At 45.3% G+C, this 12,954-nt stretch overlaps 1 protein-coding gene across 1 annotated transcript in view; it reads left to right on the top strand.

The window, feature by feature from the left end:
* LOC124864599 (BAH and coiled-coil domain-containing protein 1-like) overlaps positions 1-8,563 on the top strand; it is a 92,453-nt gene extending 83,890 nt beyond the window's left edge. Inside the window, exons 28-30 of the mRNA XM_047359444.1 lie at positions 4,830-6,073; positions 6,181-6,417; positions 6,527-8,563. Coding sequence (XP_047215400.1) covers positions 4,830-6,073; positions 6,181-6,417; positions 6,527-6,736 — 1,691 coding nt within the window. The 3' untranslated portion in view covers positions 6,737-8,563. The remainder of the gene's footprint in view (positions 1-4,829; positions 6,074-6,180; positions 6,418-6,526) is intronic.
* Positions 8,564-12,954: the final 4,391 nt, after the last annotated feature.

Genomic DNA, 12,954 nt, shown 5'->3' with positions numbered 1-12,954 from the left:
AATAACTCAGACCCATCTACCGTTGCACCTGACCGAGGCCGAAACCGAGCTAATCTCAATTGCTGGTTACGGTGCGAACTGGACAACACTTTAGGCACAAACGCAGTGTTAGGCCACAAGGCAACACCAGCATCATCTGGACCCCATCGGAGACATGAGGACTGACAGAAAGAGCATGCAGCTCGACAACCCTCTTAGCTGAAACAATAGCTAACAAAAAGGCAGTCTTATATGAGAGCCACTTGAGGTCTGCCTGCACCAAAGGCTCGAAAGGGGAGCAGCACAAAGCTTCGAGAACCAATGGCAAATCCCAATTGGGCACTCTCCGAACCAGCAGCGGGTGCAACCTATGCGCACTGCGCGGAAAAAGAGAGACCATATCATGGCTTCCCACCATTCGGTCGTCAACAGATGCATGATGACATGAAATTGCTGGGACATATACCTTGAGGGTTGAAGGAGAGTGGCCCTTATCAAGCAGAGACTGGAGAAACTCCAGAATAGTGGTCACCGGACAAGAAACCGGATTTTCATTGCGGGCAGAACACCACTGAGAAAAAAAACGCCATCTGTTGACATACTGCTGAAAAGTAGAGGGTGCCCTAGGACTCAATATAGTGTGCCTGACAGGGTCCGAACACCCAGTCAGCCTCCCAGTGGCCATGCCCACAGCTGGAGACGTTGAGGGTCGGGGTGCCATATCTGTCCCCCCAACTGGGACAGCAGATCCCTCCTGGTTGGAAGACACCATAGGGTGCCATGACACAGACTCCGAAGCAGCGGGAACCACGACCGCACTGGCTATTACAGAGCCCACAAGCAACAACCTGTGGCCCTCTCTGAAAACCTTCCGTAGAGTAGGCCAAATCAGCGAGAGGGGGGGAAAAGCGTACAGGAGAACCCGAGGCCAGGGATGAGCTACCGCGTCCTGGCCCAGTGCGCCTGATGCCCCTATTAGGGAATACCACAGGGGGCAATGAGATGACTCCTCCATGGCAAACAGATCAACCTCCGCCTGACCAAAGCGGCCCCAGATCATGCGCATCACATCGTAGTGAAGGGACCACTCTCCCGGAGCAGGGGCCTGGCGAGAGAGAGAACTGCGACCTGATTGCGATCCCCAGGTAAATACATTGCCCGTAGGGTGGATAGATGAAGAGAGGCCCACTCCAGAAGATCCCTGGACACCTCTAGAAGGTGTGCTGATCAGGTGCCTCCCTGATGGTTGATGTGGTAAACGACAGAGGTGTTGTCTGTTTGAACTAGCACATGCTGTCCCTCTAGGTGGGGCAGAAAGCCCCTGAGGGCCATGTGTACAGCCCGCAGTTCCAGCACGTTTATGTGTTCGGAGCGCTCCCAATGATACCAGAGACCCTGGACCGCTCTCTGCTGCCACACAGCGACCCAGCCCATGGGGCTGGCATCTGTTGTGACCACCTCCCTGTGACACACCACTAACCCCTTGGACAAATAAGTCTTGTCTCGCCATGGAGCTAGGGCACAAAGGTAAGTCCACATCACCGTGAGCCAGCGACGCCCGTGAAGCTTGGCGTCCATGCGAAATCTGTTGAGCCACCTCTGCAAAGGACGCAGAAGGAGCAAAGCCCAGGGCACAACACAAGTGACTGAAGTCAGTTTGCCTAGCAGCTGCAGGAAGGTGATGTAGGGAAACTGCTTGCCCAGCCTGAATTGACTGACCAACTGGAGTATGTCGGCCACCCTGAGAACAGATGGACGAGCACTCATAGTAGTCGAGTCCAAAAGCATCCCAAGAAAAGTGGTCACCTGGGCCGGAACCAGGCAACTCTTCGCCAAGTTGACCTTGAGGCCCAACTGGACACATGAGCAAGAAGGCGGAATTTATCTTGGGAGGCACCTGCCCGAGAGGAGGCGCAAAGGAGCTAGTCGTCCAGGTATGGAAGAATCTTGACACCGGAGGCCTGCAGAGGAGAGAGGGCCGCTTTCACGCACCGAGTAAACACCCTTGGGGAAAGGGAGAGGCCGAAAGGGAGCACCAGAATTGCCAATGGCGACCCCGATAAGCAAATCTGAGAAAACGGCGATGTTCTGCCGCAATAGGCACATGTAAGTAGGTGTCCGTCAGATCTATTGACGTAAACCAGTCTCCCTTCACAACAGCCTGGAGAACTTCTGACATCATAAGCATGTGGAAGGGAAGCACCCTCGGGAACTGATTGAGTCCCTCAGATCTAAAATGGGGTGAAAACCGCCTGTTTTCTTTGGCACGACAAAGTACATCAAATAGTAGTCCCTGGTTTGCCGCAGAAGGTATACAGCTTCAATTGCACCCTTGGCCAGGAGGGCAGAAAGCTCCTGGTCCAGTGCTTGGGATTTCACCGGGTCGGCAACCAGGATTCCGGGTCTGTCTAACTGGGCGGCGGACTGGCTGACGAAAGTCCCTGCCGGGTCTCTGCCGCACCTCTCGGGGATAGAAACTCCCAGATCTATCACCATGCTGAGGTGGCGGCCGAGCACTCGGACTAACGGAAGGACGGCTCGAGTGCTGAGGAGGAGGAGGGGGCATACAGCAGAAAGCAGCTGGCTAGTCTGGTGCGCCTGAACAGTTCGCTCCAGGGCCTCCACAGCTGCTGATCCAAACAACTCCCCCGGCACGACTGGGACACCCCATCAGCGCAAAGGCCTGCAATGCTGCATCGCTAAATCAAACTGCCGCAGTTGCAGCACCAGCGTCCTGAAGGGATGCAGAGAGGGCAAACATGAGATGCGCCATGGAATTGCCAAGGCGGCCAGCACGCGCTCCTGCATTGTATGCTTTACACAGGAGATCATCCGTAACCCGACATTGAGTACATGGGCATCGGACATCAGGATGCAGGGCTTCATGTGGTGACACGATCAGAGAAGCAACAGCAGGCTCATCTGCTGGCCTACGGTCCAGGCCTTCCTTGACTGACTAAAGCATGGCAGCCAACACTTGGCCATCTGTGGAGAGAGGTGACAATGCTCTTGGGTCTCGCCAACAGGCGTGCAACTCCCTCAGGTACTCTTTTGACGGAGGGACAGAAAAGGGAGTAGGAGCCCATCCACGCCTGAAAAAGGCAATTCCGGAAGCAGACTCCTCTCCTAGTGGGAGTTCCAGTTGCAGCTGCCTCAAGGCCATACACGTGACCTCCCACATAGAGCCGTCACTAGGCTCACCAACTGCACTTTGTGAAGAAAATGAGCCAGTCTCAGAGGCTTGGGAGGACTACGCCTCCTCCTCATCTCTGAATTGAGAGGCCGATGCGACCAGAGACAAAACATCCTCCTCCACAGACAAATCAGGCATGGGTGGGGAAGAGAGCCCAGCAGTTGGAAGTGAGGCATCAGAATGACGCGTTTGCAACAACGACTTCATCTCTGCCAACTCGGACGACAACTGCTCAACCCTTGTGGCCAGGCCCTGGTTAGACCTTGCTCGCTTCCTCCTAGAGGGGGGCACAAATACTGTGGTCTCACCACAGGGTTTTGAACGGCTGAGGGGAGCCACTTGCCCAGAGGGCGGGAGTTCAGCGTCATCCTCAGGGCACAACTGGGCTTACCGAGCCACCCTTGACTCACGGGGCATGAAACTACAATTCATGCAGGGGTTCTCAGACAGCGCCCCCACCAGGTGATCACGTCCAAGGCAGGTAGGGCACAGGTCATGGCCATTGCCTGCCTGAAGCACAGCCCCACAATCCATGCAGCAGTGGGAGCCATCCATATCCAAGATTGAAAACAAGACTCACCCCAATTCAGATGGGAAAATAAATATGCTAAAATTGGGAGAGGGGCGCTAATGCTGCCATCACCAATTAAAGCAGAGCAGGCAAACGAAAAGAGGGTAGGCACAACTAAGAAAAGCCGACACTGGGAGAGGGGGCGAACACCGCTGCCGTCACCAGGTATAAAGAACAAAACTAAAAGCAGCTTAAGATGGTAAGCCGAACAGGCCACAGTCGGTCACACTAGGAGAGGGGTGAACACCGCTGCCGTCACCAGGTATAAAAAGAAACTAACAAAACTAAAAACAGCTTAACACCGTAAGCTGAACAGACCACACGATCGATTACACTGGGAGAGGGGGCGAACACTGCTGCCGTCACCAGGTATAGAGCCAAATTAACAGCAGCGAAGCTGCAATAACAACACAGACACAGTAACAAAAAGCCGTTAGCTGGGAGAGAGGGCGCAAACGCTGCCGCCACCAACAAACGGCAAATTTACCTGCAGAAATCCTCCACGAAGATCAACCCGTTGCAGCCCTAGGAGGGCGAAAAAACCACAACTCCAGCCAGCAAGCGACAGGGCGTCCAGGCAACGGGGAAGCAAAGCTCATACGAACAGCACATGAGAAGAAATGAGGAACAGAGCCTCGGATGACGTAGGCATATATAGCCTCTGTGGTCATCCGGTCTGACTCTGTTGGTATAATTACTCGAATGCGCAAAGGGAGCATTCAGTGCTTTCTGCCCTCTGGCAGTCAGTAGGGATGAAATAGAACTGCTACTTTTCCAACTTCCTGTAACAGCTAGCTCTGCTGCAGTGCTAATGCTGCTAGCTGATGCTAGCAGAAACAATACGTACAAATCTAATTTCAACAGGGTTATTTTTTTCAGTTTTCTTGAACAGCATTTAACTGCTAGCAACATTTCAATTAGCTTTGTTGTCTATGGCAGGCTACAATGCTACTGCAGCCCGTGTAAGATTTCTGCTGAGCTAATTAAGTTATTATTCTTTAGACACCACACGTGAATACAGCAGTGTGGTAATTTGTAAAATATTTATTAAATGTAATAATTGTAACCTTTCATTGTTTATTCTAGGACGACCTAAGGGATCAGGGAAGAAACAAAAGCAGCAGCAGGCAGAAAATGCCAACAAAAATTCTCCAGCTTTCCTGGGTTGGGGTTCGCTGGCTAACACTCGGAAGAGACCAGTTGACAGTCTGTTTCAGTTCAATGGGGCACCCAGGAAGGTTTTAAGAGGAAAGGAGGACGCCTTGTTTTCTTTGCCTCAGACACAGCCCCTGGCCTCCCAACCAACCAAAGGCCTTTTCAGCAGCAGTTCCTTCGAGGTGGATTCTTTTAGAAGCATTGCAAATGGTTATTCCTCCTTCTGTACTCAGTCTGCAGGGGCAGGCCCTGGTTTATCTCTGGTGCCCAGGAGTGGAATGTACAATGAGAAGCGTAGGCAAGATGAAATGGTTCCACCAAGGAGCAGAAAGTCTGGACAGGAGTTTCTTATTAAATTGGACCATGAAGGAGTGACATCTCCCAAGACAAAGAACAGCAAGGCACTGCTGTTGCGAAGCGAATATTCCAGTGTGAGTGGTATGCCTAAAACTGAGGCGTACTCTCACCCAGTCCTGTTGGTTAAAGACAACAAGAAAGGTGGTGCCTCCAGAGTGGAACTCCTCCTAAAAGGAACTGTTCCACAAAGAAAGCCCTCTCCTTCTCTGCAGCAGGAAAAATATGGCGATCTGGGGTTTAGTTCTCATAGAGAGTGTCACCCTTCCTACTCTGACCTGGATGACGAAGAGGAAGAGGAACAGAGGAGGCGGGCTGCACTGGCTGTAGCCACAGGAAGACTCAGGATGCCTGGCCGTTTTCTTTCTCGTCTCTCTGTCTCCTCCTCCTCTTCTGGTTCTTCAAGTTCTTCCTCTTCAGGCTCCCTCTCCAGTTCCAGCTTGTGTTCATCTGACAACGATTCATCCTACAGCTCAGACGATGAGGATAGTTCAACCCTGATGCTGCAGACTTGCCTGTCGTCTCACCAGGGGCTGCTACCATCCTCATCTGAACCCTCCACTTCTACAAGGCCACGGCAGCGCTCCTTTGTCGCCAAGGCGGTCGCTGTTTGCAGTGCCAAAGGAAGCCCCTCTGAACAGTTGTCCAACAGCAAGTCCTTGAAGAGGAAAGAAGGCATGACTGCAGTCTCTAAACCAACAAAGGAATGCATGAAGAAACCCCGGATGCTTCCAGATGACACTTCATTTATTCCAAGGCCCAAGGTATCTGCATTCCTCGCTGGCCGGCAGATGTGGAGGTGGTCTGGAAATCCTACACAGGTGATAACAGTTATCCACATTTTTCCTGCATTCACCAAGCTTGTTTCGTAGCAAATATGTGAGGTTAAAAAGCATATACCATCAATAATTTTTCCGATTTTCCACAGAGACGAGGATTAAAGGGCAAGGCCCGAAAGCTTTTCTACAAGGCCATTGTGCGAGGAAGAGATATCGTGAGAGTTGGTGATTGTGCCGTTTTCCTCTCGGCTGGACGTCCTAACCTCCCATATGTGGGTCAAATTGAGAATTTCTGGGAATCCTGGACCTCAAGAATGGTTGTCAAAGTCAAATGGTTTTACCACCCCGAGGAGACCAAACTAGGCAAGAGGCATCGCGATGGCAAGGTATATTGCTATGCTACAAGCTTAAAATTCGTAAAAAAGAAATGTATAGAATGATATTCTCTGTATTATTGATTAATATTACCATGCTGTCTGTGTGTTTTCTACATAGTATGCCCTTTACCAGTCCTGTCATGAGGATGAGAACGATGTCCAGACAATTTCTCACAAGTGCCGGGTGGTGAGCAGGGAGGAATACGAGTGTCTGACGCGCAATCAGAAGCCGAACACTACTTATCCAGACCTCTACTACCTGGCTGGGACGTACGATCCCACCACGGGTCAGCTAGTCACTGTAGAAGGGGTTTCTATCATGTGCTGAACCGCCATAGGGACACTACTGAAGGACATCTTAGAAAGAAGGCTTGTGAATAGAAAACGATTCCATGGGTGTGTTTGAAGGGTCCACTAACTGAATGTCAGTCGCCAAATCCGGATCGTCTGCGATTACACACTGGAGTATGCTGGCATCTACAAAAGTCCGGGTCTTCCTGGGGATCACAAACTTGAAAAAGTGGTGTTTCAATTCCATAATGAATCTATTTTTTAAAAAAAGATCTCTCTCTTTCTCTCTCTCTCAACTGAAAACTTTAAGACTTCTACTTTTGGCTCTTATCTATTGTTACAGAAAGAGAGTTGTGATCGCACTGGATTGTGCAAATTAACACAAGGCCCAAATTGTCACTGTTGACTGTGTTTCAAAAGGCTGGCCTTGTCTGAGTGAATGGAAGGAAAACGTAAGGCATGTGCGGCGTCTTCATGCCATTTCATTCCAGGGAAGCTGAAAAGATGTAAAGGTAAAAAAGTGTGAAGTTGAAAATGTACATATTTTGAAATCTTCCCCAATCAAGCCATACACTTCAGTACCTCTCACCTGTCTTAACTGTTCAGGTGTACATTGTACGGTTCAGTTATTGTATTGTCTCTTGTCTATATGTACATAAAAGCTATTTTATATAGGAGTTTATTGTATATATGAGATGTATCTTTCCATGTTTGCAATTGATCTATTTTTATATGGGTGTAGACTACATTGCATTGTGTTGTTACTTTCCCTTTGCTTTGGAAAGTTGGGATTGAAGAGATTAGTGTTGCACTGCATATGCCCTGCTGAGACAGACCGAGAAAGAGAGAGCACAGACGGAGACAGAAGGATTTAATCTGTAACGGGAGAAGACTCACTTTCTCAAAGAAAGTAATCGTCCTGTTAAAAACAAGTGTTTTCTTTTTAAGTGTTACTATGTTTTCATAAAAATCTTTCTTTTGTTTCTTATTTAATTCATGCATCATCATCAAAATGCAGATCCCACTGGACTGCCGTCACGGGTCAAAAATGAGTGTACCATTATGAGAAAATATTTGTGTGCGATAAGTGTTCTGGCATCACTATAATCATGTCCACACAAATAAATAAATAAAACCTAGGTCTTTCAATGAATATTTGTTTATTGGGTGTTGCACTCATCAGAGCATAGTTTAGCACATTATGGCCTACAAAATACCAAAGTGTCTTCTTATTGAAGCACCTGGGTTACTGAAATTCAGATCAGAAATCACTGGTAACATTTAAGAATGCTTGTCCTCCACTGTGTGCATATATATTGGCTCTGCATCGTGACAATGGTTTGTTGCAAATGTACCTGCAGGTTTGTTTAGTGCAAAAATATGCACAAAAAATGCGACCTCTAGGGATGTGACAATGAAGGTCAAAATACTGGCAATGGTACATGTTGGAAGTTTGTTTGAAATTGATTATTTTACTTTCATTTGCAATCTGTGTCTATTTTGTACAGTCCATACACTATCTCAGTGCTAACTGTGAAGGACAATCAGGTTCACAAAGCAATGGACAAAGTAGGTTCACTCAATCTGAAAAGTTTATTTAATTTGTGCCAAGTACTTTTTTTCTATTTTTGTTTTGTCTGATATGCAAGCTTGAGTATTTCTTGTTTTTGTTGAAAGTTTTATTTTGTTTGCCAACGTTTTATTTATTGTCAATTTTGCTGTTTGTTCATGCCAAGAGAGCTTTATGAAAATGTAATGTTTTTTTTTATTTTATTTTTATTTTGTGGTGTGCTGTCGCATTTCCATTCTGGTCCTATAGAGGCCATCTAGTGAAAAGAAATAAAGCAACACTGGATTCTTCTAATCCGCAAAACGGTCTGTACTAATTGCAGATGCTTTTTTTTTCCTTTCTCTTTATTTTGCTTTGTCTTGTAGGAATTCTCATATCTTGCTATTATCACCTCATATCACCACATTGTGGTTAAATCCAATTTTGTTCCGCAATGTTTGCTGTTTTTAAAACATTGCTTAAGTGATTAAAGACAAATTAACTCAGAATATAAATTGAAAAAAAGAAAATATTTATTTCAGAGTTTGGTGTTTGATAAAGGTAATTGAACAGAAAAAAGTTATTTGTGATTAATGCAGATTCGGATATTATTGGGATGCCAAAGATAATCTTAGTAAAGCTTCACAATATTGATTATTTATTAAAAGGTAAAAAAAAAAAACCATGATTAAAACACCATAAACATAAAAGGTAAGTGGTTCAATTAATACAGGTTAAGAAGACCATTATAAATGGCTGTAATTCAAACTTTATTTAACACAAAGCTTACTTTATGCCAAATTGTTTCACTTGTTGATTCTGATGCTTTTATTTAAGTGTAACTCAATCAGTATATTATGGCCTTACAAAAGTATTCATTCTCCTGGACACAGCCACAAACTTTAATATTTAATTTAGACCCACACAAAGTAGTAAATAGTTTTGAAGTGGAAGAATTGATTTTATTTTTAATTTTATTATGTCTAAAAAGTGTAGCAGATTTTTTATATTCAGAGTCAATAAAAGTGCATTTTTCTGCAGATATGGCTGCATACAAATTTATTTAAATTTATTACTACTGTGGCTTCTAAAAGCAACTAGTTATAACTGAATTTATTTAGGTTTATTGGTGTGAAGGGAACACAAACACATGCCACACTTTTCAGATTATTTGTAAAACATTTTGATAGCACATTTTTGACATAAAATCCCAATGAAATACATTTAAGTTTGTCTTTATAACATGAAAAATTGTGGAAAAAGTGTAAGAAGTATAAACATTTTCACAAGGCACTCTATGTAAGTTTTTATAGTCCGCTGTAAATAGAGACAGGTTTGCTGCAGCATCGCATAAAGCCTCTCGGGCTTTCGTGCTGCACTTCATAAATATGAGAGTGATTGATTCAAAGATGGATGAGTGATTCACAATAAATAGATCTTATTTTCTAAAATAAAGTAATTTCTTTCTAAGTGATATATTAGTGGAGGTGAAAGAATTCCATGCAGGAGGCCTGAAAAAATTCAAGTGTTAATTTGCCATATTAAGAACGAGATTACAATTAGTAATTTAAAGGTTTTTAGACTTGCAAATGTCTAAATTATAAATATGTGCTGCATGTTTAAAGCAATAGCAAGAAATATAAGAACAGTTTGTTTTTTTCTGATAAGATATAAATAATACAGCAAAATCTTTTTTTAAACCAAATTTTCATTCAATCAGATAATAGAATTTAAATGGAGAATTTATTGGTAAATGGAAATTGCTAAAGGTAAAATAGGGTGCTCTCTAGTGGAAAATAAAGCATGCTGCATAACCGGAAATAAAATAAAAAATTTTTGCCTACTTGAATGTTTTTTTTTATTGGAGCACAAAATGCCTTCAGCAACATGTGCCCTTCTCTTTTCACAGCCTGGAGCTGCAAGTATATTCCTCTATCCACCCACACCGGCCATAACCCAAAGCATCTGTCCGTTTGCATACATGCTCATCAGCTTTGACAAAGCCAACGTCCGTAACCTGAATCAGTAAAATAACCACTGGCTATGCCTGGAGGCGAGGAGACAATATGGGTCACTGACCTTTCTCTCCAAACCCAGGGGTCTTTTTTTGTCCTGCATGCAGCCAGAGCGCCATCACCACCCATCCCCCACATGCCCAAGCAGGGGCTAATGGGCACATCAGTCATCTCCAGCAGCGGCACAGTGACCACAAACAGTTCTGTTTACCACCACAACCTTTTGTGTTGACTGTGGCCGCTGCCCTGTGTCTGAGTCGCGACCCTTCCTGCATCAGCAGCATAAGAGTAAGAGGCACTCTCCACAGTGTTTGAGTTGTGGAAAAGGTTAAAGTGTCTGTATGTTGAGGTTAAAGTGTTTTGAAATAGTTCTAGTTCATTAACTTTTACATGTTAAGCATAATATTCATCAGGAATCTACTCATTTAATTCTGGCCCATAATACAAACATTAAGAAGGAGAAGGTCACCAATTGATTACGTTTAGACTTTACTCATTTGAAGGAACTTTTAGAAAATATCTAATGCAAGGGCCATTATGTATCACTCGACAGAGATGTCTGCTGGCCACCTGGTTTAGCTTGTTCAGCCTCCAGATTGTTCCTCAGTGTCAACAGGAGGAATGCTTTCCTGCACAAATATCTACACCTCATAAATGTCTCACCCTTTGCTTGACCCTCTCTGGCCTTTAAATGTGAGTGGGTTGAGGAGGGGACTGACAGCCCACTGTGTGTGTGTGTGTAAGAGAGTTGGGTCTGTGAGTGAGAAGCAGAAGGGTTGAGGTGAGGTCTTGGGTCTTAACAAGGTGCTGGGAGAGGCAAGCAGAGCAAACAGATTGCTAAGGGACACACTACCTCTTTTTAAAGGCCACTCATGATCTTATTTATTTTAAGCATATGTGTTGCTGTAGAAACACTCCACTCATAATGTATATTTAAATGAAGCAGGTATTTCAAGGTATTGTTGTGTGATGTTAAGTGCAGTCTTATTGTGGGAAGTGTCTTTGATATGCTCTTTTAGTTGCAAGGGACAATAAGAGTTGAAATGAGCAAATGTACCATTTATAAGGGGAAATGAATGATGCACCACTATAGCATCTACTTACAATGCATAGACATATAGCTGCACTGTGCAAAGAGTTAAGAGTTGGCAATAAGATAACAAGGGCTAAAAACAGGGCTGTTCTTTAGGAAAACCTGCTAGCAGATGCAAAAGACCAAAGGCCTAGAATGAACCTAAACATACAGGAATATGGACAATGGAAATTAGTAGGAAGTTAAAATGGTCCAGTCAAAGTCGAGACCTAAATTTTAATTGAGAATCTGTGGCAACAGCTGCTGACAGATGACTAAGCTTGATCTACTTTGCCAAGAAAAATGGCCAACAACTTTAGTGTCTACAGGTCCTTCTCAAAATATTAGCATATTGTGATAAAGTTCATTATTTTCCATAATGTCATGATGAAAATTTAACATTCATATATTTTAGATTCATTGCACACTAACTGAAATATTTCAGGTCTTTTATTGTCTTAATACGGATGATTTTGGCATACAGCTCATGAAAACCCAAAATTCCTATCTCACAAAATTAGCATATCATTAAAAGGGTCTCTAAACGAGCTATGAACCTAATCATCTGAATCAACGAGTTAACTCTAAACACCTGCAAAAGATTCCTGAGGCCTTTAAAACTCCCAGCCTGGTTCATCACTCAAAACCCCAATCATGGGTAAGACTGCCGACCTGACTGCTGTCCAGAAGGCCACTATTGACACCCTCAAGCAAGAGGGTAAGACACAGAAAGAAATTTCTGAACGAATAGGCTGTTCCCAGAGTGCTGTATCAAGGCACCTCAGTGGGAAGTCTGTGGGAAGGAAAAAGTGTGGCAGAAAACGCTGCACAACGAGAAGAGGTGACCGGACCCTGAGGAAGATTGTGGAGAAGGGCCGATTCCAGACCTTGGGGGACCTGCGGAAGCAGTGGACTGAGTCTGGAGTAGAAACATCCAGAGCCACCGTGCACAGGCGTGTGCAGGAAATGGGCTACAGGTGCCGCATTCCCCAGGTCAAGCCACTTTTGAACCAGAAACAGCGGCAGAAGCGCCTGACCTGGGCTACAGAGAAGCAGCACTGGACTGTTGCTCAGTGGTCCAAAGTACTTTTTTTGGATGAAAGCAAATTCTGCATGTCATTCGGAAATCAAGGTGCCAGAGTCTGGAGGAAGACTGGGGAGAAGGAAATGCCAAAATGCCAGAAGTCCAGTGTCAAGTATCCACAGTCAGTGATGGTTTGGGGTGCCGTGTTTTATCAAGGGCAGGGTCAATGCAGCTAGCTATCAGGAGATTTTGGAGCACTTCATGCTTCCATCTGCTGAAAAGCTTTATGGAGATGAAGATTTCATTTTTCAGCACGACCTGGCACCCAACCAGTGCCAAAACCACTGGTAAATGGTTTACTGACCATGGTATCACTGTGCTCAATTGGCCTGCCAACTCTCCTGACCTGAACCCCATAGAGAATCTGTGGGATATTGTGAAGAGAACGTTGAGAGACTCAAGACCCAACACTCTGGATGAGCTAAAGGCCGCTATCGAAGCATCCTGGGCCTCCATAAGACCTCAGCAGTGCCACAGGCTGATTGCCTCCATGCCACGCCGCATTGAAGCAGTCATTTCTGCCAAAGGATTCCCG

Source organism: Girardinichthys multiradiatus, chromosome Y (genome assembly GCF_021462225.1).
Source record: "Girardinichthys multiradiatus isolate DD_20200921_A chromosome Y, DD_fGirMul_XY1, whole genome shotgun sequence".
In the NCBI taxonomy this organism is placed as follows: Eukaryota; Metazoa; Chordata; class Actinopteri; order Cyprinodontiformes; family Goodeidae; genus Girardinichthys; species Girardinichthys multiradiatus.
This window is presented reverse-complemented; position numbering and strand designations above follow the sequence as displayed.